The sequence below is a fragment of the Blennius ocellaris genome, assembly GCF_963422515.1.
Source record: "Blennius ocellaris genome assembly, chromosome: 9".
NCBI lineage: Eukaryota > Metazoa > Chordata > Actinopteri > Blenniiformes > Blenniidae > Blennius > Blennius ocellaris.
This window is the reverse complement of record NC_137658.1, coordinates 2,532,405-2,558,416: the sequence shown is the minus strand read 5'-3', so window position 1 is coordinate 2,558,416 and position 26,012 is coordinate 2,532,405. Positions and strand designations below refer to the sequence as shown.

General features: G+C 44.6%; 1 protein-coding gene across 1 annotated transcript; it reads right to left on the bottom strand.

Moving 5' to 3' along the window:
* Positions 1–229: 229 nt before the first annotated feature.
* On the bottom strand, positions 230–25,646 carry LOC308134615 (uncharacterized protein; the record flags this gene model as incomplete). Its single annotated transcript, XM_080502387.1, has 23 exons — positions 230–431; positions 521–642; positions 728–764; positions 3,424–3,868; positions 5,104–5,234; positions 5,549–5,683; positions 6,507–6,532; positions 6,612–6,690; positions 7,931–8,391; positions 8,466–8,499; positions 8,557–8,617; positions 8,691–8,781; positions 9,414–10,261; positions 10,331–10,455; positions 11,384–11,500; positions 12,814–12,939; positions 13,035–13,151; positions 13,233–13,267; positions 13,356–13,432; positions 13,907–13,945; positions 14,038–14,099; positions 14,239–15,209; positions 25,577–25,646. 23 exons carry the CDS (start codon positions 25,644–25,646, stop codon positions 399–401), a joined length of 4,242 nt encoding a protein of 1,413 aa, XP_080358513.1. The 3' UTR covers positions 230–398.
* Between the last annotated feature and the right edge of the window lie 366 nt (positions 25,647–26,012).

The following is a 26,012-nucleotide window of genomic DNA, read 5'->3' as shown; positions in this document are numbered from 1 at the left end:
AGATTTCCTCATTGTCCGTCCTACCTCCTTTCCTAGCCAAGGATGATGTCACAGGGTTGAGGAAAGGTGTTAGGAGGCTTCCTAGAGGAGTTAAGGAAAGGTGAACTCGAGTGGAAGAAGAAAAACAAACTCCATTAAATCAGTGCAGATTAAAGAATATTTTACTTCTCTGTTCTCAAGTCAAGCATCAAAGTGTTTTAACAGTTTAAAAAAAAACCCATCTTGACCTGATTGGAGAGAATTTATAAAACTTTTCAACTGAATTCTTGTTTTTTTAAACGTGAACTGAAGTTGATCTTTACAAATCGTCTTAAAATCAACAAGAAAAAAGTAAAACCGTAGCATTTTTTTTTTTTTTTCCCCCCGAAGCCGAGACTCTTGGCGGGTTCGGGTTCCGATCAGCTCGTCCACGGATCTTTCCCCGTCTTCTCCTGGAGGACCAAAAAAAAAAAAGGTCATCAGCTTCACTTTCGCCCCGAAACTCACCGGCGACGGGATTTCGCGTGTTTCCCGCGGCGACCTGGTAGCGGCGGTAGTGCTCCGGCGTGCGGCAGTGCTCCTGCTTGGCCTCGTCCTCGTCGGCGTAGATCAGCTGGCAGAGGTTGCAGAAGTATCCGACCACCGGGCGCACGAACTCCACGCCTGAACGGAACGGAACGTTAAAACACCCCGACCTGAAAAAAACACGTCGTGGCGTCTCGGTGTGACGGCGTCTCTGCGTTCTTACCGACGGGCTTGGAGGGTTTCTGCGCCGCGTCCGAGTCCTGAAACACGTCAACAAATCAATCGCTGAGATTAACAGATTTAATCAAATCAAATCAAACTTTATTTCTAGAGCCCTTTACAATCACCTAGTGGTATCCAAAGTGCTCAAAGCTATATATAAAAAAAACAATACATTAAGAAATAAATATGAAAATAATACACAAAAACAATAAATAAAACAAAGGTGCTGACTGGAGGTGCTGCAGGTTGGTGAAGCTTCCAGAGATTCATAAAAACAGCATACAGAATAAAATACTCTGCGTTAATTATCCCCCGCCGTAGCCGATAGGCCCCGAAGGCGTGGGAACGAGATAAATAAGTCGTGGCCACGCGTCATCAAACTGCCGTCAAGTGAGCCGGCACTCAATTTTAACTGCGCCAAAACGGAATCCTTCATAGGTTTACACCCAATTTCACTTCAGTGCAATACTAGGCATACTCCTTTGTTACTACAAGAAATATGAAAGAATATTACTGTAGGAATTTGGAGAAAAGTACTCTTAAACTTGAATCTGTTGGTTGAAAATAATGATCTCTCTGTTTTCAAAATGCAATAAAAAGGAATCCTTCATAGGTTTATGCCTGATTCCACTTCAAGGCAATACTAGACATACTCCTTTGTTACTGCAAGCAATATCGAAGAATATTACTGTAGGGATTTGGAGTAAAGTACTCTTAAACTTGGAGCAAATTAACGAAAACAATGATTTCTCACCTGTTTTCAAATTCCAATTAAAAAAGATTCTTCATAGGTTTATGCCTGATTTCACTTCGATGCAATACTAGATATAGTCCTTTACCAGTACCAGTAAGATCAAAGAATATTACTGTAGAAATTTGGAGAAAAGTAATGTCAAACTTGGATCTGTTGGTCGAAAATAATGGTCTTGCCTTCATTAATTTGCTCCAAGTTTAAAAGTACTTTTCTCCAAATTCCTACAGTAATATTCTTTGATGCTGCTTGTAGTAGTAAAGGAGTATGTCTAGTACTGCCTGAAGTGGAATCAGGCATAAACCTATTAAGGATTCCATTTTATTGCAGTTTGAAATTAGATGAGACCATCATTTTCGATCAACACATCCAAGTTTAAGAGTACTTTTCTCCAAATTTCTACAGTAATATTCTTTCATATTTCTTGTAGTAACAAAGGAGTATGCCTAGTATTGCGCTGAAGTGAAATTGGGTGTAAACCTATGAAGGATTCCGTTTTATTGCATTTTGAAATCAGACCATCTGTCTTTCTGTCAGCATTGCGGCCGTACGCTGACCTGTGTTTTACCGTAAAGGCGTTAATCAAAGCGCAGTTAAAATTGAGTGCCGGCTCACTTGACGGCAGTTTGATGACGCGTGGCCACGACTTATTTATCTCGTTCCCACGCCTTAATAACGCGTGGCCACGCGATTAAGCAATAATTTTTTTTTCACCAATGTCACCAGAAGGGCTCCGTAAAAAATACATGTATTTTCATATAAACATTTCTCCTCATTTCTCAGCAGTTCCTGGGCCCACAGTCACCAAACTTCACACATGGACACTCCACCTGGGGAGAAGGGGCACCATGGTGACCATGACCTAATTTGCATATCAGGTCACAGGGTCACTAAGTGCATAAAAACACCTTTTGGGCTCTGGAGACGTACTTTGACATAGCTTATGAAGAAGACCTTTCAGATTCTACATAATTATCTACTAGGACCCATGGAACACCCTCTAGTGTACCAAGTGTGCTGCCTTAGAGCTGGCTTTGTGAGAAAATATAAAGCCCTCCGGCGGGGGATTAGCCCAGCAACGGCCTTCTTGTTCCAACTTAAAAAAGTGAGTTTTCAGCTTTGATTTAAAAAGGCCGAGATCAGCGGTGGGAGCAGCAACAGCAAAAGAGCGATCGCCCCACTTTTAAAACAAGATTTAAAACAAACAAAAACTGTATAAAACCAGTAAATGAACAGTACTCGAGTAAAGAGTTCAAAAGAAGTATTTACTTTTAACAGATTTGCAGTATTATTATTTGGTTTTCACACCACGGGACAATAAGTGAAGCTTCAATGAACCGCCTTTATTTCCTCCCTCCACCAGAGGGCGCTCTTGGTAGGAAGAGAGTCTGACAGGCCACTGCTGAGCGGACAGCGCCCTCTGGTGGCCGAAGAAAATAAAAGACAACCCCACTCTGCTCGTCCCCCAAAATGTGGTGTCATAGTTTATCTTCCTTGTATTTCACCTTACTGTATATTTTGCTCCCCTTAGAACTTATTATACTTTATTATAGTTTGTGATTTTTATCTTATTTTTAGTCCTTTTTTATTTTATTTACATATTATTACTTTACTGTAAATTTTTGTAAGTTCTTGATAGTTAGATTCACTACTTTTGTGAAATAATCAGATTAATGTTTTAAGTGGAAACGCATCTTTTTTTTTTTTTTTTTTTGTTTCATATCAGAAAAGTTTTGTGTTTCGATGACAAATAATACGACGTCTATGTTATTGTTAGCTTTTTTTGTTGTCGGTGTTTTTTTTTTTCTCTTTCTGTTTTTATCTGATCTTATCTTATCTTAAAGATCTCATCTACCTTACCTTACCTTACCTTACCTTACCTTACCTTACAAGCGGCTCATACCCAACAGGCGTGACGGATTTGGAGGCGGGGAATCGTTTCGCACCTCTTGGCGTTCGGCGTCGCTCCACTTCGCTTCGTCCTTCTCGTCACCGGCGGGAGGCTTCTCCGCTGACCCCAGGTCAGTTTGAGGCGCCGATCGGTCTTGAGGAGGTGACGGAGGAGGAAGAGGAGGAGGAGGAGGAGGAGGAGCCGCCGCGGTGCCGCCGCTTCCTCCCGCCTCTCCTTCGGCGGCCACGTCAACTCGCGGCCCTTCCTCCTCGTCGGGAGTCTTCGTCGTCTCGTCGTCGGTTTTTTGTGGCGTCTCCTCCGAGGTTTCTCTGGGAGCCGACTCTTCCTCCTCCTCCTCCTCCTCCTCCTTCACCTCCTCATGGCTCCTCCTCCCGTCCCTCCTGCCCTCCCTCTCCGGGCTCTTCTTGGAGGCGTCTCTCCTCCTCCGGCTCCTCCTGCTGCTCCTGCCGTCGCCGTCGGCCTCCGGCTTCACCGTCCAGCTGAACCAACAGAAGAATCAAGTGTTTTAATCGACTCACATCCTTCTACCGTAACTCCCAGACTTTTGAGCACCACAAAACTAGAAAACTGCGCTTTTCAACCTTTTTTTGTCTTTGGAGAAATCTGGAGGCACACCACCACCCGGAAATGTTAAAATGTGAAACTCTGTAGCCTCTATTAACAATATAAAGTCGTTTTCATCAACGTTTTATCAACAGGAATCAAACAAATACAGAAAAAAAAGTATTTCCCAATTTCTTTTTTTTTAATAGTGACTCCCTCAGTGTGAAACCTGGACCTGATGGATGAAGAGCTGAGATCCTGGTTCACATTCTTCCTTTTCAAAAACTTCTCCATCACTGTCACTGACACAGTACTTTGATACAAGATGGTAGCAGGAGGTGGAGATTAACCACACTGACGTCTGTCACTTTACATTTCACCGGCAAAGTTCTGTGCTGCCATCTAGTGGTGAAGAGTATTTATACATGATTACTCTGCAACACACTGTGAGAGCAAATGTTTTTTTAGAAAAAAATTTGAAATTGGATAATTTCCCACGACACACCTGGCTATATCTCACGGTGGTTGAAAAACACTTCCACTCCTCATTGATGAGATTTACTGCTGATTTTTCTTATTTTCTGCTATTGTTCTGTCAATGATCAAAATCATGTTTGTTTTTTGTTTTTCTGTTTTGTTCTTTGTTTTGCGTCCTTTTGTTTTTGTCTCTGCTATCATTGTTGTGATTATTTTGGTTTTTGCTCTGTTGTTGCTCAGGCTGGTTTGATCTCATGGCAGTTGGAAAATATTTGGATCACTGTGATTATTGTATTATAATGAGTCTGGTTTCTGCAAAGTTTCTCCCTGTGGGGGGAGTTTTTCCTTTCCCCAGTCGCAAACACACCTTGTTGCTCGTGTGGATATGTTGGGCTTTTCTATTTTCTCTGTAAAAGCACATTGGAATGACTGTAATGTATTTAAACATGTCTTTTTTTTTATTAAAAAAACAAAACGCAACAGTAAAAAAAAATAAATAAATAAAAGAAGCCGCGGGTGTTCCACGTTCTACATTCACGAATTTTACTGCGGGAGACAAAAATAAATGACGTAACCCTCCAAAAATCCACAGATTATCACCATTATTGAAGCAGCAGAGGTTAAAAGCGAGTGGGGAAAAAAAGTGGCGACTTCTAGTCTGGAAATTACGGTAATCCGAAATTTTCCCACTGACCCGCTTGTCAGTCGGTAGTATTTGCGGGAGATGACGAAATCCAGCTTGGACTTGTTGAGGAGGACGGGCCTGGAGCTCAGCTCTCTGGCGGCTCTAGCGGCTTCTGAGGGAGTCGACATTTCCACGAAACCCTGGAGACACGGAACAGACGAAAACGTGACGCGGGGAAATAAACATCTGCACCTTTGAAAAAGAAGAAAAAGCCATTTTCTTTTAACCTGGTCTCTGATAAACCACCAATCCGACTGAATCTCATTTCATCTTCTGATGTCATCATTTGTTTCTACTGCAAATTAGCAGTCATGCTAATTTGCAGTAGAAACATCATGCTAATTTGCTAATTAGCATGACGTTACGTTTTTTTTTTTTTTACTTCCGATCCGAATCCCCGGAACCTTAAATTTGAATAGATTTTGAGAAAAGCGAGTGTGAAACGGCGTCCGACCTCTCGCCGGCTGCGGATCAGCAGGTAGCGCACCGCCGTCCCACAACCCCGCAGGACGTCCAGGAACTCGGCGTCGGAGTAGAAGCGCGGCGGCAGGTTGCGGATGTAAACGACCCGGCTGGCGTCGGCCTCGGGCTGAAAACCAGAGAGCAGCGTCTGAGCGGCCGTGACGAGTGGCGTTTCTGGTCGTGTGCTCGCAGAACTGCTTCTGCAACGCGACACCTGGTACACGCCCACCAGCCAATCAGAGGAGAGGAGCTCCCCCGGCGCTCGAAATCGACAGCAGCAGGGGTGAAAAGTCAGCAACTTTAAAAAATATGTTGTCTTTGAATAAATAAAAAAAATAAAAAATTTTTAAAGAGAAAATCTCCTCTCGTCTCATTGGCTGTAGAATCAGTCACTCTCAGCTAAGCTCCGCCTCTTTCTTCTATGACTGAACACAGGAAGTTTCCCTACTCAGAGACTGAGGATTTCAAAATATAATTGACAGAAAAACATGCGAGTGTATTAACGTCGACAATAGTCTGTTTAGCGTCTTTGATTTGACAAACTTATAATATATAGGATTTATAATAATAATCAGCCTGAATTATTATGTTACTATAATTATATATTGAATTATTCTTGACTATTCCTTTACTCTGAAGTGAAAAAAAAATAGGATCAATGTTTGTTTTTTAATTATTTGCGATATTTTCACACCATAATAAGAGTGAGAGAATTATATAAGTTGAGTGAATTTTGATCTGATTTTACTCATTATACCAAATTTGTTTTTGTTAATTTTGACTTAAATAATATTTAAATGCAGCTTCATTCACTTTTTCATTAAAGTAATTCCTAAAAATGTATTTACATGCATTTGTTTACCAATAAGAGGAAGGTAAACAAAGAGAAATAAAGCCAGATTGTGGTAAATATATAGGAAAAATTAAAGTGTTTTCAGTGACGGACTCACCTGGTGGACGACTGCAGCTTCTTCACCTGCAACACAGAGAAGAAGAGTCAGAGAGGAGCCGCTTTAAGCGCCGCCGCCGCCATCGCCGCCGCCGCCGCCACTCACCGGACTCGCCACACTCATCCTCGCCCAGCTCGTCCAGAGTGATGAAGCTCTCCGGGTCCACCGGGAAGTCCTCGTCCTCCTGCAGATCCAGCAGCAGGTGAAACGGAGACGCGGAACCTTCCCTTCTTTTTTAATCTCAACTCATTTCTACTTCCTTTATTTTCCTTTATTATCCAAGTATTTGTGTCCAAGTGTGATGAAATGTTAAATCGTGTTACTGTATAGATAGTACTGCTCAGGCTGGTTTAATCTAGAAAATCACGTTACTGTCGAGATAGAGCTGCTCAGGCTGGTTTAATCTAGAAAATCATGTTACTGTTTAGATAGTACTGCTCAGGCTGGTTTAATCTAGAAAATCATGTTACTGTCTAGACAGAGCTGCTCAGGTTGGTTTAATCTAGAAAATCATGTTACTGTCTAGATAGAGCTGCTCAGGCTGGTTTAATCGAGAAAATTGTGTAACTGTTTAGATAGTACTGCTCAGGCTGGTTTAATCTAGAAAATCATGTTACTGTTTAGATAGTACTGCTCAGGCTGGTTTAATCTAGAAAATCATGTTACTGTCTAGACAGAGCTGCTCAGGTTGGTTTAATCTAGAAAATCATGTTACTGTCTAGATAGAGCTGCTCAGGCTGGTTTAATCGAGAAAATTGTGTAACTGTTTAGATAGTACTGCTCAGGCTGGTTTAATCTAGAAAATCACGTTACTGTCTAGATAGAGCTGCTCAGGCTGGTTTAATCTAGAAAATCATGTTACTGTTTAGATAGTACTGCTCAGGCTGGTTTAATCTAGAAAATCATGTTACTGTCTAGACAGAGCTGCTCAGGTTGGTTTAATCTAGAAAATCATGTTACTGTCTAGATAGAGCTGCTCAGGCTGGTTTAATCGAGAAAATTGTGTAACTGTTTAGATAGTACTGCTCAGGCTGGTTTAATCTAGAAAATCATGTTACTGTTTAGATAGTACTGCTCAGGCTGGTTTAATCTAGAAAATCATGTTACTGTCTAGACAGAGCTGCTCAGGTTGGTTTAATCTAGAAAATCATGTTACTGTCTAGATAGAGCTGCTCAGGCTGGTTTAATCGAGAAAATTGTGTAACTGTTTAGATAGTACTGCTCAGGCTGGTTTAATCTAGAAAATCATGTTACTGTCTAGATAGAGCTGCTCAGTTTGGTTTAATCTAGAAAACCAAGTTACTATCTAGATAGAGCTGCTCAGGCTGGTTTAATCTAGAAAATCATGTTACTGTCTAGATAGAGCAGCTCTGGTTTGATCTTGAAAATCATGTTATGTTGTGAAATTTTAATGTCTTCTTTACCTCCGACTCCTCCTGAGGTTCTCCTTTATTCTCCTCCTCAGTTTCTTCCTGAGCGTCGGGTTCTTCCTTCTTCGCGTCTTTTCCCTTCTCCGCTTCCTCCTTCCTCAGCTCTTCTTCTTTCTCCTCTTCCTTTTGCTGCTCCTCTTCCTCCTCCTTCAGCTCTTCTTCCTTCTCCTCTTCCTCCTTCTCCTCTTCCTCCTTCAGCACTTCTTTCTTGTCTTCTTTCTCCTCTTCCTCCTTCTTCAGCTCTTCTTCGTTCTCCTCTTCCTTTTGCTGCTCCTCTTCCTCCTTCTTCAGCTCTTCTTTCTCCTCTTCTTCCTTCTTCAGCTCTTCTTTCTCCTCTTCCTTTTGCTTCTCCTCTTCCTCCTTCGTCAGCCCTTCTTCGTTCTCCTCTTCCTTTTGCTGCTCCTCTTCTTCCTTCTCATCTTCCCCCTTCTCATCTTCCTCCTCCTCCTCCTCACCTGTCAAGTATTCAAAAAAAATTTTAAATCACGTTTTCACCAGCCTCAGACTTCCAGAAAGTTTTCCTCTCTACCGTGTTCAGATGATTGAGTTTTCACAGCCGCACTGTGCTCTTCCTCCTCCTCCTCCTCCTCTTCCTCCTCCTCAGCGTCTTCATCCTCCACCTCCTCTCCGTCCTCACCGATCACCTCCATGCCCTCGATGTCGCTGTCGTCCACAGACAGGCTGCAGACGGAGGGAAACGCTCAGAAGCGTCTGAACTCGCAACTCTCAAAACAATAAACCGCCATGAACTCACCCTTCGTCATCTTCCTCATCGTCGCTCCCCTCATTCGTCAACGCGGCGTCTGCAGCTTCGGGTTCAGGCTGTTGAACGGGAGTCGGTTCACCTGCAGGTTCAGAGTCAGGAGAGTGTTTTTGTGTCTTCTGGTAAAGCGTTTATGAAAACATTCAACACCACCAAAGAAAAAAAGAAAAAAAAAAGTTGTTTTCAAGGAACCGGGAGAACCTCAAGACGCCGTGACGCGTGGAACCCCCCGGCCCAGAGGTTCCCTGGTCGGCGAGGGTTGGGTACCGAGTCCGGTAGTTCTATCCGGTACATGTAACCGAACGCCGATTCCAGTAGAATCACGTCTCGGTACCTAAACGCTTCCTTGTGAGCGGAAGAGAAGGCGATTTTCCGAGCCGGACTTGAACGCAGCGTCGAGACGTTTGTTTTATGATTTTTCCGATCGGAGCGTTTTTTGTTTAAACCGCGATGGAGATTAGGCTGGTTTCTGATCCGAGGACGCTCCTGGTTCGGGACTCGACGTTCCTCAAGGCTCAAGAGATTCGAGGAGGACGGAGGACTTACTGGAACTGGGCTTTAATACAGATTTTTTTTAAATGGATGGAGACCAGAACCAGGACCTGGACCTGGGCCAGGACCAGGACCAGGACCAGGACCCACTGCTCTCATCACTTCAGAGGTCTTGATAAGGATCAACATGTGAAACGTGGGTCAGTTTAATGGTTTTCTCACCTGGTTTCTTTGGTTCCTCTGAGGTTTCTTTGGATCCGGACCTGGTCTCTGTGGTGGGTGGGCCACTTGATTTTTCCCGGGACCTGGACTTCGACCTTGATCTGGACCGTTTCTCTCCGTTGGACTTGTCTCTGGATCTAGACCTGCTTCTGGTCTTTCTCCCTGTATTGGACGTGTCTCTGGATCTAGACCTGGTTCTGGTCCTTCTCCCTGCATTGGACTTGTCTCTGGATCTAGACCTGGTTCTGGTCCTTCTCCCTGCATTGGACTTGTCTCTGGATCTAGACCTGGTTCTGGTCCTTCTCCCTGTATTGGACTTGTCTCTGGATCTAGACCTGGTTCTGGTCCTTCTCCCTGTATTGGACTTGTCTCTGGATCTAGACCTGGTTCTGGTCCTTCCCTCTCTGTTGGATTTGTCTCTGGATCTAGACCTGGTTCTTGCCTTTCTATCTGTATTGGACTTGTCTCTGGATCTAGACCTGGTTCTTGCCTTTCTATCTGTATTGGACTTGTCTCTGGATCTAGACCTGGTTCTGGTCCGTCCCTCTCTGTTGGACTTGTCTCTGGATCTAGACCTGGTTCTGGTCCTTCCCTCTCTGTTGGACTTGTCTCTGGATCTAGACCTGGTTCTGGTCCTTCCCTCTCTGTTGGACTTGTCGGCAGACTTAGATCTGCTTCTGTTTTCACGTTCCTCTCTGGCCTTCCTGTCTCTGGATCGAGACCTGGTTCTGGTCCTTTTGCCTCTGGACCTGGACCTGGACCGGGACCTGGACCGGGACCGGGTCCTGGCCCTCTTGGTGGCTCTGGGCGCTGGTGGTTCTTCGTACCTCTTGGCCGACGAGACTTGCCTGAAGGACACAGTGGGTTGTTTAGGGGCGGTCGAGGCGTCGTCGCCCTGCTCGCTCACCTCTACTCACGCCAGGCTCTTGTATTCCCCGGAGAAGGAAACCCGGATGCAGTCGTCGCTGATCCGCAGCACGTTGGACGAGTAATAATCCACCAGCTTCTGAGCCTCGGCGACGGTTTTCATCTCCATGTACGCCTGGAACCAGGAAACAGGTTCTTCATAGTGGGGGAGGGGTCAGATTCTCTCGGTTCTAGTCTATGCGTTTCTACGCCGGTGCCGAATCAACGCGTTCCGTTTTCCAAAAACGGAGCCAACGAACAGTTTGGCCGTCTGGGAGTTTTTCCCCTCACGTTACCTCAGGACCACAAACCCGACAAATAGATTTGGAATCTATTTGTAAGTAAACGTTCCGAGACGCCGAGTTCAGAGGACGGAATAAACGACAAGGTGGCGGTCCGGAGCAGCTCACGTCGGGCCACGGCCACACGAGATGAGCCAGAACCATCTTCTCTATACCGGAGTTCTCCAAAAAAAAAATTTTTTTTAATTCCGATGTAGTACAAATGCATGTAGTACACATGCCAGGCCTTTAGGGGCGCTGTGACTCACCAAACACACCAACAACGCAGAAGACGCCACGGAGCGCGTAGAAATTTAGAAGTAGCTTCCTGCTCATAGACTTCTTCATAACTCTGAGTTCTATAGGTCTATGATCCTGCTTAGCGTCAGTCGCTCCTGCAGCGCCACCCGGAGCGTGGAGTCCGCCATTGTTGTGGTTATTATACGCCGTCGCGGACGGCGGTGAGGCGATTTTAGAATTTCCCCACTCTGGGTCCCATGTTAAAATAAATAAATGAACGAATGAAATTTTTGAGGTTTCTAAAACAGTGCGTTTACGTGAACCGGCGTATTAAAACAACACATCATCAGTACGGTATAAAATAAATCTGTGTCACGACGGTGTAATCCCGATCCAGTCAATATGTTCTTCTACAAACATGGCCTTTGTTAAAAATAAAAAAAATAAAAAAAGGGGGGGGGGCGTCGTCCTATACGTCACGTCGCATCGCCTCACTCGTTAAGATTTAAGTTCTTATGCAACGTGTTCCGAGGCGGGACTCACCTTGGACGGCAGGAAGAGCGTGTAGAGCGGCACGCCGAAGCGTTTGACGATGCTGATCAGATCGCCGCGCCCGTCGTCTCCCGCCGGGGCCGGAGTGAAACTCACCACCTGAGAGCTCTGAGGAGACAAAACAAAAAAAACATTCTTAGGATTTGAACCGACGCCGGACCAGAAACTGGTTCTTCTTAAGGGAGGGAAAAAAAAAAAAAAGTCTTGTTTTCTACATGAGAACAGACTTGAATCGTCTTGGAAGCGAAGCCAATCGACCGAACCCCCCGCTAAGCCCCGCCCCCCCGTCGCTTACTCTTGTTACTCGGGACATCCAGAGACGTCATTTGATTATTTACGAGACTTAAATTACTTCAATGACTTAAAGTCCTAGTGAAATGAAAATTCCACCTCCAAAACACTCTGGCTGTCGCTTCAAGGATCCTTTTCATGCTAACTGGCTGAAGGGTAAAATGTTAAAACACGGCAATCTGCGAGAAAATAGCCGATAAACGGCGGTACTTCCGCTGCTGGGCGGAGCTTCTGACAATAACAGAGTGACATCACGAGTTGTGCACACGCCCAAGTTGTGTTTACATTATGGAGGATCAGAGTTTTGACAACGAAGAGGCTGAATTTAACCATATTTCATCATCATCATCATTTCAAATCCAGTGATTGATGAAGAAGACACAGAAGGTGGTTCTGCCATCGGTGACCCCGTCTGGAACATGTTTGAGGAAGCAGAAGACGCTTCGTCCTCCATTCGTCCTCGTCTCCTCGCCTCAGCAGCCGCCAGTTTTCACCTTTGAGGCTCCTGACTTTTGGCAGAACGACCGGCTTCCTGGATCAAACACGTCCAAGCGCTTTTCTGACTGTGCGGAATCACCGAAGAGGAGTCCAGGTATTACTTGATCTTCTACTAGCCGCCCAAGCTAGCAGCTCCCGCTAGCCACCTGAACTAGCCACTCCCGCCGCCTGTGTTCCTTTTCTCCTCTCTCTGGTCTCTTCCAGGCTCAATCTTTCGTCAAGGCTCATAAAACGCAGACTATAACTTCAAAACACTGTTAAAACTTTGATATTTAAGAGGGAAACAAGCCGATATAAACACAACAGATCGAGATCTGCACAACTCTTGACGTCACGCCCACGAAGAAGAATTCCCCCGACTTCGTTGGCTGGAGATTCAAAATTCAAATAACTTTGTTACGCGACAACAGTGGTGGGGCAGAGTCGGAGGAACCTTAGAAGTAGTACCTCTAATGCTTCTCCACGGAGGTGAGAATGTTTGTAGTCAAACGCGACTGGTTTGTCTGGGGGGGGGGCTTAGCCAAAGGTCAAATGGCTGTAAATGACGACGGGGGGGGAGAGGACAAACTGTCCCCCGACGATTCCCGTTCTGTCCCCAGCAGTCAGAGGCGGAGCGGGGGTCTCCGTCCTACCTGGAGGAAGCTGAAGGTGCTGGAGATGCTGAAGTCGATCTGCGACCCGTTGACCGTCGGGGGATAGTTGACGTGGAACTTGACCAGGTCGTTGGCCTGATCGACGGAACCCAGCTCCACGAACGCCTGGGGGGGGGGGGGGGGAACCGAGGTGAGCGTGAGGGCGTCGCCCGGGAAACGGGAGGAGGAGAAACGTGCGCCACGGGCGCCCGAACACTCACCAGGGACGGAAACATGAGGACCTTCACGATCTTCCCGAAGGGTTCGGTCAGTTTCCTCAGGTACGTCTCGTCCACGGTCTGAGGGGGGAACTTCACACACACCACCTTCCCTTTCGCCTGAAGGAAACACGCCGCAGCTTCAGCTCATCTCCAAGCGGCGAAGTTGAACGGCGACGCGGCAGATCTCAGAGTTCCTACCTTCTTCGTGGAGCTCTTGCTCGACGGAGTCGCGGCTGAACACAGAAGACGAAAAGTTAAGAGCGGAGGCGAGGAGCGAGAGACACCGAGGCTCCTCAGTGACGGGGGGGGGGGGGGACTCACCTCGGCTGTGATTGGCTGCGCGGGCAGCGGGGGCGGGGTTTCCTCTCTTCTCGCGGCTCTGCGATTGGCCATCGTCGCTGAAAGAGACAATGTCAAAACTAGATTTCACTTTAATGGCAGCCAGATCGTCTATTAATGACGAAGTTCAGATCACCGATTTAATTTGTTCACACTAATTAGATGTTTTGGAATTACTTTGTAGTAAAGTCAGAAAATATTGGTTTAAGTGTCAAGTTTTGCATTATGAATGTTATTTTGATCAAAGTGTTAATTAATCTCAGTTTTTTGTTCAATATTCATATGTTATAGATTTTTTATGAATAATAAAAACCTTTTTTTTTTAAAAATGTAACAAGAACTGAAGAATTTCCAAGATATATAGTTTTATTTAAGACAATACTTGATGGATTATTCATGGTATAAAAAAAATGTTTTTTGAAATCGCTTCTTATTTTAATGTTTTCCTCCTTTATGTCTTTACTTGAAGAGTCTCAGATTTAAAACTGAACTGTTGAACAGAAGCTGATGAACGAGCGGCTGAAGCCTCTGACCTGTTGACGGTCTTCACTCGGCAGTCCCACTTTGGAAACCTGCGGCGGAGACGCGTCGGCGAGGTGAGGACAACAGCAGCGGAGTCAACAAACAAACAACAACAACATGCCTGAGGAAGTGCAGGACTCACTCCTGCAGCAGCTTGAGCTGTCCGTCTGCGTGCAGCTTGTTGTTGACGTGCTGACTCCAAACCTGGAACCCAGAACGGTACAAACGGGTGAATCTACTACCGCGGCTCCCGTCACCCCTCGGCTGAAGCAGGCCACGCCCCCCCCCCACCCCCCCAACCTCAGCCCTCGACCTGAGCTCGGAGCGGTTGAGGCGAACGTACCTTCTCAGAGAGCACAGTGATATCGCACAGAGAGCACGCGTACGGGAACACCGACGGGGTCGCCCCGTGGAAGTCCAGAGCCTGTTTCATTGAGGGGGCGGGGGAGGGGGGCCGGCTGCTCCCGCTGGAAGAGGACCCGGACTTCTGGTGACGCTCGCCATATTTCTTAGTCGGATGTTGAGGAAGAGGAGGAGGAGGAGGCGGATGATGAGTTGGACGATGGTAAGGCGCTTGGCGGTCAGTCGGTCCGGAGTCGGAGAAATGAGAAGAACCGAGTCTTTGTCCCACGGGGCTGAAAGCGTGAACCGGATCAGTCTTACCATACTTCGGGGGCCCTGCTCGGACGTCCACGCCCGCCATGTATCCTGAGGAGGAGGATGAAGGCGGCGGAGGGTCTGTGCGGACCGAGCGGCCGGTCCTGGCCGTCCCCCGGCGGTCCCGGCCCGGCTCGGGCGGGACGCGAGTGGAAGAGATGAGCGGGTACTGGACCGGCTGGCTGCGGAGCTGCTCCCAGTTTATAGCCGGTCGGCTGGTGGGGCTAGAATGGAAGGCGGAGGCGGAGGAGGTGGAGGTGGAGGAGGACGAGGACAAGGCGGAGGGGTGAGGTTTGACCACCCCTTTCTTGCCCTTCATCTGCTGGAGGATGTGCGGCAGCGACTCCACGGTCAGGACGTCTTCGGGCAGCTCGGCGAGCCGCGCCAGATCCTCGGGCTCCAGGCCGCAGCTGCTCAGGAGGCTCAGGACGTTCTCCTGCGGCGCGGCCGAGCTCCTGCTCGCCGACGCCGAGGGCGAGGGCGAGGGCGGGTACGGCGGCGGGGCATACGAGCCGCTCCCCCCCGAGGGGCGGCGGCCGTCGGCGGGGCCGTTGCTAGCGCCGCGATCGGGCCTCACGTCGGCGTGAGGCGGCGGGACTCTGTACGGGTAGTTGTGAGACATGACGGCGAGCTGTGGAGAGACACTCGCCACGGTCCCTGCAGACAGAAGCGTCGAGGGGGAGAAGACAAGAGGTGAGACGTGGCGCGTGAAAACGCAGACTGTCCGCGTGGAGCGTCTGTAGACCTGTGAAGCTGGAGTGAGAACGTCTGGAACAACGTGAAACATTCAGAAACATTGGAATCAAGCGGGCGACACGTTGGTTGTGATCGTCTTTCTCCAGGAACATCGTCTTAGGACTTCTACTCTGCAAGGACCAGAGTCTGTCTTTCGAAAAACTATTTTTACTATCAAAAGTATCACGGAGAGCAAATTCTCTGCTTGGCTCATGTTTTCATTCAGCAATTCAATTCATCCACTGTGTGACTTTAGCGGTTTAATAAGTCTGTTACTTCCTGCAGCAATATATTCAATGTTGTAGTATCTATTCGACAAACATTAGTCCAATTTGAATTTGATCCCATCTTCCAAAAGACTGAATTACCTGTGTGACTAAACACAAATAAGATGGCGAGGAAACCTGAGAGTACAAGTGAGGTAAAGACCGACAGGTCAGTAATGTGACAGCAAGTCCAAGGCTTTCGGAAGTGACGTCTTCATCGATGAGTGAAGGACGGGAAACAATCCAAGAACAACGGCGTCTCCATAAAATAAAAATAAGAAAAGAAAATACTGCAGATGAATGTGTGGTAAATTGAAAGAATTCAAAGAAAATCTAATAAAAGGAACGAGATTGTAGATCCACATTGTACAGGAGTGGACATCGGGGTCTGAAGACAAAGACATGTGTGGAGGACACCCATCCAATAATACAAACCGACTGTTGAGACAAGAAGCCAGCAGGCCAAAGATGGACAGACATGAAGTCGAGAATCCACAACGTGAAGAGGCAGACTGTTTGACGCTCAAGTGGAAAAGGACCATTAACAAAACAAATAACTTGTATTTCGTCCAGAAATTAAATCCTTTGACATATTATGACGTGAGAACAAGCGAAAGGAGCGTCTGTAGTGTGAAACATGTCAACAAACAGTGTCGTTACAGGAAATTCTGATGTCCTTAGTGGAGTTGTGGGGAATCAAAATCATAATGGGAATAATGTTTATCAAATCCATGACTTGGAACTGATTTCTCCAGGTCGTCTTGGAAGTTCACTTATATATAGATTGATTTATGTTTTTCCACAATGACCTCGCTTTAATGCATCCATAAAACATTGTTTTCTGTCATTTGCATGAATAATATTGCATATTTAATACTACTGGGAACTGACAGGTCGTTAATGGGGATGTTTATTATACCGTTACACACGGGAACGTGCATAAAACCGAATCTAAAGGTAACTTAAAAGACTCACGTTTATATATCCCTGCACAGTTTCTTTTAATGCATTCACACTTCGAAGACGTTTGATTAAAAAAAATCAATGAATGTCTTCATTGACTCTTCGATAGCCGGTTAGCTGACAGCTAATCACGAACATAAGGTGTCTTCTTACCTCAAAATAACTGTTTGTGGTGAAACGTGAAGCTTCACGAAACGGAAGGCAACGACTGAAACGTGACCATGTTGTTGGCGACGTTGAAAAAGAAGTGTTGCATAAATCCGACGTTGATTTGGTGAAGTGGCTAAGCTCAATGCTAATGCTTTTTCTTCTTCGCCTACTTCTATTTCGGCTCCGTTTTCTTCTTCTGCGCTTAATACAGAGAAATGGTTAGTGCCACCTGCTGGTGGGAGGTTAGAACACCACGAACGTTCAACTGAAATCAATTGAAAGTAAATTGTTAAATTTCTATGTATTAGTACGGTCATGCAGTATTTTTAATGAATATACACGGCATCTGGCATTGTTTAAAAAAGGTGGAGGAGATGGATGGATGCTATCATAGATAGATTATTAATTTTTAGTAGAAATAATTTATTCATCCCCAATGTGGAAATTCGGGATTTTATTATTAAATATGTGTACCTCCAATATAATGTAAATACAATTCTTCTTCTTCTTCTTCTTCTTCTTCTTCTTCTTCTTCTTCTTATTATTATTATTATTATTATTAGAAGAAGAAGAAGAAGAAGAAGAAGACAAAAAAATTTATAATAATAATACATTTCATTTACCAGCATTCAAGGTCAGTGAACATGATGACAACATTAAAGAATATGAAAAAAAACAATTTTGAAAAACATTGAAGGATTTGCCGCAGACCAGCATTGTTTAACATGATTATGATTATTTTGAAAAGAAACGTTTCGAGATGATTTTTCAAAAGTTCCATTCATATCATTGTCGTAGCACCAACAATAGGCAAGGACGTTTAACATCATCAAATGATGAGAAAAATCACAGCTAAACACATTAGTATTTGATTAAATTACATCCAAAGTACAATAAAAAGCAGATGTCCTGCATTTAAAGTTCTTATTAATTAAAAATAATTATATGAACTGTATACCTGGGTTTTCAGTACTTTTTGACCGCAAATTTCCTCATGCTGATTTTTCTTTTTCCAATTATATCACAATTGTATTGTTATTTTATTAATTAGGTCGTAAAAAATACTCCTTCTTATAGGTTACACTTTGAATTCATTGTGTTGCCTTTATCTTTTGTGCAGTGTGCAGCTGCCGTCTTAACATCGTCACATGACAGGAATAAAGTTTCACTAATTCTTGTTCTAAAAGCTTTCGTGCAGCAGGTGGAGCCACAGACCAAAGCTTGAACACACCACCGCAGAGTGAAACGTCCGAGCCCCCTGAAATCACCCAAATGTGTTTGCATTGATCACAAAAGAACGAGCCGATTGATGTTTTTCCACCGCTCAATACACAGCTTACAGGTAATTTAATTAAAAATATGTCCGGAATTCACAGTCAGGAAATTGAGCAACGATCGACGATATATAATTGTGACTAAAACGGCAACAAAAACAGGGTTTTGCTTCAACGGGATTCCAAGAATTCCCGTCACATTGATCATTTTTTGTTGTATTTGAGTAAAAGCAAATTAGAATTAAATTTATAGCATGAAATAATGGTAAATTAGATTTTTTTTTTAAACTATCTCCACACTGCAGTAATTTATTGCACATTCAAAAGGTGTTTTACTTTAATTTTTCTTTTCTTTTATGGCACATACTGAAGTAATCACACAGATTTTGCAGCATCAAAATTCTGTCTCCCGTATAAATATTGTCTTCAGGAGACAAACTGAGCCACAACACGCATATGAAGAGGATTTTAAACGTGTGTAAATCACACAGCTGTGTGATTTACACGGCCGCGTGTGGGAAGCGCTGGGTGGAGGCGACGGAGGCGACGGAGGCGAGTCGGGACTGATCGAAGAGACAAAAGACAAAAGTCCAAACTACGGCCCGTGGTCCAACCGAGGTCCAGCTTCCAATTTCAGCTGAACCGTGACCCTAACCCGTGACCTCACCCTGGCTGCACTTCCGGGTTTCAACCACTGGGTGGCGCTTTGAACTGGATCCTCCAAAACAACACTGACTCGAGCGGGAGAGCGGAAAAAACTGTCAGATGTTTGTGTTTCACGTCTCACCAGGTTAGTTCAGTCTCCTGCTTGTGGGACGAAAAGTTTGGGGCGACCCTGTCTCCATGACGACGACGAGGGTTTTCCCACCGGACATGAGCAAAATAGACAGAATGAAGACGGAGGACAAGGAGGGAAAGTTTGGCGGGAAAGTGAGAAGAAGAAGAAGAAGAAGAATCCTGGAAGTCTTACTTGTATAACTATATCCATATTTACGCTATTTTTAGACTAAATTCGACTTTTTTCCTATTTATCTGTGATAAAGTTTGATAAACTGACAATGTTTTTTTTTTTTTATGGCAATGACAATTAAGATTTCAATCTATCACAATAATCCCAATCCAATCCACCCTAATCCACAATCATCCTTCTCTGCTTGAACTTCTCACACAGTCTCACTTCAGGCCCCCCGATTTCCCGTCCTGGTGTCTGATCGCTGCCCTGATGTGTTTCACCTTCAGTGTGTGATTGTCTGCACCCGGAGACACTCAGGCTGGACTCGCGTCTCACGATTCTACAAAAAAAAACAACACAAGATTATAAATTTGCATGCTATAACTCACATTGTGTCAGCACACCGAAGGCTTCATATTGTTGAATTTTTTTTAACATGGAAGTGTTGATTTTGATCATTGATCATTTTAAACACATTTCACTTCGTATAAATGATCTTTTCTCCACACACACACACATACAGTATTTACACTATCATTGCTCATAAAGGTCAATAGGTCTTTTTATAAGCGCTGCATATTCTGAGATAATTTATTGCATATTCACCAGTATTTTACACTCTGTACAACTTTTTATCAGTATACCTGCTATATTCATCAGACGACTGAGTAACTTTTCCCCCTTACTTTTCTATGTTTTGTGGTATTTTTAATCCACGTTCTCAGGTTTGTTGTGGCTTCACTTTGCGTCTCGCCTCACATTTCCTATCTGGATGTATTTTTATTTTTATTTTTCTAATCACGCCGCGTTGAAGCCAGGAGTGATTAAATGTCTTTAAAACTTAAATGAAAAGGAATGAGAGGAGAGGAAAAACAAAAAAACACGCCTGAAGTCCAGAAAAAGCTCCACAATCGGAAACCCATAGCGAGGAGACGGGGACGGACGGGACAAAACGCGTCTGATATGGATTCAGACACTCGTCCATCAAGTGATTAAAAGTAGTTTGTGTCTTTAATCAGCTGATGGTGTCCAACATCGGGTCCTGGGGGGATAATTAAGATCCTGCTGCTGAGTTAATGCGAGTCATATCTAACTGCATTAGCAGCAGTTATTAACGGCACTTCAGGTGTTCCACTTCTGCTGTGCTTTGGGATTTCTGCTGCTGCTTTTAAAGGGATAATCCCCCTCCAAACTCCCCCCCACCCCCCCCACAAAAAAAAAAAAAAAAGAACCCTAAACAAGCGGCACTTTTTGGCCTTCTGGCGGCCCGACCACCGCCTCTTCCTCTTCCTCCACTTCCTCCTCCTCTTCCTCCTCCAGCGTCTCCCTGCCATCCGTCAGTCTCCCGGACGATAAAGTGGATCTCCCTGCATTATGGATGTCTTGTTTGCCGGAGCACTTATTGTCACGGTTCCTAAACCTGCCGCTGCTCCTCCTGCAGGTTTCTGCCCCATTTCCCCCCCCCCCCCCCCCCCCCCGCCCCCCCTCTCGTGGCTCCGTGGCTCCGTGGATCCGGCCGCATCAATTGTTTAAGCGGTTTGGTTGTTTCGTCTGAGGCGCAAGGTTTTGTTGTGTCGTTTAAAACGGACAAAATCAAACTCGTCCCCGCTAAGTGAAGTCACGGCTTAAATATTCATCAGCGCGGTTCATTTAGATTTATGTAAGTACGGCGTCGCATGACGGGGAAAGAGAACGACAGATTCCAAACGGAGGGGGGGGGGGTGAAGAGAGGAGACGGACCGGAGGCTGGTTTAACGTCAACTCAGGAAGCGACGGTGAAATTGATCAAAGGCGTTGGATCTTCATTGTTTCTTCTGGCCTGCACCTGCGGGACCTCCGTAGGGATTCTCGCAACCCTGCATGTTTTACAGGTTCATCACCACGTTTGGCTCAAAGCCACACAGATCCGTCGTTCTGGTCTCGTTCTGGCCTCGTCTTCAAGTTATGTCGTAAAAAAAACCAGTCAGTCTTTGTACCCGGAGCATCAGAGTCGTGGCGTTTTGAGATTTTTTCCCCCGTAGAAACGGTGAAGCCGACGTTCACTTGGAGCCGATCTGAGTCTGTTTTAGACGTCGTCCTCAACCGGGAACCTGGTTCAACCTGAACCAGATGTTTCTGGCCTGTCGTCCTCATGAGGCGGTTTTGGGAGCGTGAAAACAGGTTGGTTTTTTTTAACACGGGTCCCAGAGTGGGGAAATTCTAAAACCCCGGCTCGACGATCATCTGTGGAAAAAAGATGAGGTGATCACGCAGTAGCAGAAGCTACTGACGCTAGCAGCGGGAGGAGCAGGGCCATAGACCTAGAGAACTAGAAGCTACTGATACTAGCAGCGGGAGGAGCAGGGCCATAGACCTATAGAACTAGAAGCTACTGATACTAGCAGCGGGAGGAGCAGGGCCATAGACCTATAGAACTAGAAGCTACTGATACTAGCAGCGGGAGGAGCAGGGCCATAGACCTATAGAACTAGAAGCTACTGACGCTAGCAGCAGGGGGAGCAGGGCCATAGACCTATAGAACTAGAAGCTACTGACGCTAGCAGCAGGGGGAGCAGGGCTATAGACATATAGAACTAGAAGCTACTGACGCTAGCAGCAGGAGGAGCAGGGCCATAGACCTATAGAACTAGAGTTATATTCAGGTTTATGAGCAGGAAGCTACTTCTAAAAGTCCATGTGCTCTGTCTTCTTCTGCATTTTTGGTGTGTTTGGTGAGTCACAGTGCCCCTAAAGGCCTGGCATGTGAACTACAGGCCCTGAAGCTTCGTGTTAATCAGAGTTCCTAGTGACGTGTGGACGGAATCGTTTTTTGGATGCTGGGGAGAAAAAAGATTGTTTTTGTCGTCGTGTGGATGAACCATTAGTCACTAAACTGAGCAGATCTAATTATAGGAAACTCCACAGTGACAATAACCTGCAAACCAGCTCTCTCTCACACACAATATTCTTATGTTTTCTTTCTTATGTTTTTTTTTTAATTATTATTATTTATCGTTATTACTTGTTGGGATCACTATGAAATGTAAAAACATAACTCTTCTTGTGCTGGTTAGACTTCTGTAATTGAAAATGTCTGCTTGGTGGATCCCGTGTTGATGAACCTGAATTCTTTATCATGTATTGTTTCTCCTATATTGATGGTTCTAAATTATTCATCCTACTTTCATACTCTTATTTTTTTCTCTGAAATCAGAAACACGTGATCCAGACGATCAAAACAACTGAAGAAATCCTTTTCTTCCATTTTAAAAGTAGAAAGAAACTTTTCCTCAACAAGCTGCTTTTTCTTCACTTAGTTTTTATTGGGATTATATCAGTCAATGTATGGCCTTCAATTCTTTTTAATTTTAACAATCTTTTCACCCACGGTGGAGGCGTCCTCTCCACGCCGGGCCGCCGGCGTGGCTCCACGGCAGCCCCATGACTCCCAGCGGGAGGATTCCCTGTAATAGTCCTCCTGAACGCTGCACGCTTTATTTAAATTGCTAATTATGATGGAAGGAATAAATAAAAGCTGACCTTAGCCTGTTTTTATGTCACACTGTAAAATCTTTGGAGGAGCATAAATCTGCCGGCTGATGTTCCGTCACAGGAAACTCGGAGTTTGAGGAACTTCTGCTGAGCTGGATTTAGTCTGAATTCGTGATCTTAACTGTATTTTAGTGTTGGATGGAGCCGGGGGATCTTGATCGGTCTGCTGCTGGTGCAGTCGTCTGGTAGACTGTTAATGGGGGGATTAACCCCCCCCCCCCCCTGGTTGGGGCAAGTTGTTGGGGTAGGGAAGAAATCCAAATCACAGAACGAATACGCAGCCGAGCTGATCTGCTCGGGATTTACCAGATTTTTTTTTATTTTACTTTGAACATAATAGATAAAAACTCAAATAATGAGAACAATGAAAATAAGATGTTTTGTTTTCTGGAAGAGGAGCAGGAAGAAGCGGAAGGTAATTAAATCCGACCGTCTTTCTCCAGATAGTCTGTTTGAAGCCTTCATTTAAAAAAAACAAACAAACAATCTCATACTTATAAACATTCCATGACTTAAATAACCACAAAGCTAAGAAAAGAAAGCCATCATGGAGTAGATAAAGAGAATGGAGAAATATTAAAATGTCATTTCCAGCCTTTTTGTTTCCTCTACTTGGTGAATGAAGCTAATGAAGCTGCTCACACTAATGAAGCTAATGAAGCTGCTGAAGCTACTGAGGCTAATGAAGCTATTGAAGATAATGAAGCTACTGAAGCGATTGAAGCTGCTGATGCTAATGAAGCTAAAGAAGCTAAAGAAGATAATGAAGCTACTGACGTGATCGAAGCTACTGAAGCTAAAGAAGCTAATGAAGCTACTGAAGCGATTGAAGCTAAAGAAGCTACTGAAGCTATTGAAGCTACTGAAGCAATTGAAGCTACTGAAGCGATTGAAGCTAAAGAAGCTACTGAAGCGATTGAAGCTAAAGTAGCTACTGAAGCAAAAGAAGCTTATGAAGCTACTGAAGTTACTGAAGCTACTGAAGCTACTGAAGCTACTGAAGCTAAAGAAGCTAAAGAAGCTACAGAAGCTCCTGACGCTACTGAAGCTACAGATGCTAATGAAGCTAATGAAGCTAATGAAGCTATCTGGAGCAGCTGAAGCTCCTCCCCCTGTGATGATCCAGGTTTCATCACTGAGACCTTGGTCTGGTTCCGTTTCACTGCGCCTACGTTTCCTCCTCCTTCACGCCTTCATGTCTGACTCATGTTCAACAACCTGATTATTTGTGTCCGATCGTCATCGCCTCCAAAGCCGCGTCTTCGTCCCGTGAAGACGAGCCGGATCCTGTTAGCGGCGTGACGTCGTCTCCGGGGACGGTGAAGACAACGGGACTGTAATTACAGGAAGTGTCTCTCTGAGGGCCGAGCTGAAGGTTACCGACAGGAACCTTCCAGAAGGAACCGGCGGGAAGAAGCTGTGAGCAGAACCGATGACCTCCGACACAAAAAAATTTGATTTTTAACATAAAAAGAAAGATTGAATTTAATTTCCCCTCCCACTTTTTTTTTTCCCCTTCCATTAAAACAATGATCATAATAATATAGAGTTAGTTTGGGCTACAGACACATTTCTTAATGTTTTAATCCACTTTATGAAATGAAATCACAATATATAAACGTGAACAAAGTCCAGACGCTCTCATGTCTGAGTTATGAAGTGAAAAGCACCAGGATCTTTATGAGGACCTTCCTTGATGAGCAACAGGAAGGTGACAGGTGATAATAGGCTGAGTCTGATTGGTGGTTTGGGAGCAGGTGAGGCAGGTGTGACTGCAGCTGGCGGGAGGTGACCTGAGGCCGGGTCAGAAGACTGACCCACATGGAAAGAACCATGATAAACATATATGTTTTAATATAGATTTTGATATAGGTTTTTAATATATGTGACATATATAAAATTGGCCATATTCCTATATTATATGTACGTACATGTCTACACATATACGTGCATGCAGGTACCTATGCATATGCACCTATATGTTCTTCTTGCATAACTGTTTTTTAGTTAGTTTTTAGTTATTGCCTTGATAATGTATGACAGTTGCCAAAGTGAGATATGGGCTATATATATATATATATATATATATGTCTGTATGTTGCAAATAAAATCATTCAAAAAATCTTCTTCGGCTTCTTCTCTTTCTTCTTCTTCTTCTTTTTCTTCGTCACTTGGTTCAACGGAAGTTGGCATCCGTAAAGTCGCAATACCCCCTCCATACTATTCCCACTGCTCAAAGAAAGATAGAAAGAAAGAAACAAACAAACAAACAAAGAAACAAAGAACTGAAGAAAGAAAGAAAGAAAGAAAGAACAAAAGAAAGAAAGAACAAAAGAAAGAAAGAACAAAAGAAAGAAAGAAAGAAACAAACAAACAAAGACCTAAAGAAAGGAACAAACAAAGAACTAGAGAAAGAAAGAAAGAAAGAACAAAGAACAAAAGAAACAAAGAAAGAACAAAAGAAAGAAAGAACAAAGAACAAAAGAAAGAAAGAAAGAACAAAAGAAAGAAACAAACAAACAAACAAACAAAGAACTAGAGAAAGAAACAAACAAAGAACTAAAGAAAGAAACAAACAAAGAAACAAAGAACTAAAGAAAGAAAGAAAGAAAGAAAGAAAGAAAGAAAGAAAGAAAGAAAGAAAGAAAGAAACAAACAAACAAACAAACAAAGAACTAAAGAAAGAAAGAAAGAAAGAAAGAAAGAAAGAAAGAAAGAAACAAACAAACAAAGAACTAAAGAAAGAAAGAAAGAAAGAAAGAAAGAAATATATAGAGAAAGAAAGATATAGAGAAAGAAAGAAAGAAAGAAAGAAAGAAAGAAATAGAGAAAGAAAGATATAGAGAAAGAAAGAAAGAAAGAAAGAATGAAAGAAAGAAAGAAAGAAAGAAAGAAAGAAAGAAAGAAAGAAAGAAAGAAAGAAAGAAAGAAAGAAAGAAAGAAAGACAGACAGATTGAAACAAACAAACAAAAAAACAAACAAACAAACAAAGAAAAAGTAGCTCGTCGTGTTTACATGATGTAATTTTTAACCAGATTGGCCTTGTAATCAGATTACCGCTGTGTGTCTCAAACTGGGCGCCGCTGGGTCTCAAACAAACTCGTAGAAACAGCAGAGCAATGTGGAGTCACGTTGCCGCCTGAGGAACCGACCAGCACATCGCAGCTCGGACCTGCAGCGATCGGCCGCCGCGCCGCCGCGCCGCCGCGCCGCTCTGAACATCCTCGCATGGAAGCCGGACCGAGACGATCGGGGGAAGGCCGCGGTGACCCGCAGGCGGGATTCGTGCCGGGCACGTGGAGGAAGAACGAATCCTGGGCGAGCCTGTTTCAAAGTTTTTTCCGAGGTGCGCTGAGGATAAACTCTTCGGTCCAAACTTTCCTGAACCTCCCGAAACAAAGAGCCGGAGCCGCGCAGCCGGCGGGATCGGCGCGGCGCTCCGATGTAATATTGATGACCCTCCTCCTCTCCCGACGACCTCCGTTTGGTCGTCTCATGTTTTATCAAATATTGATGGGGCTTGGCGTCCCCTCGCCCTCCTCCCTCAGATCCCATAATGCATCTGTAATGTTCTGTCAGGTGAGGCAT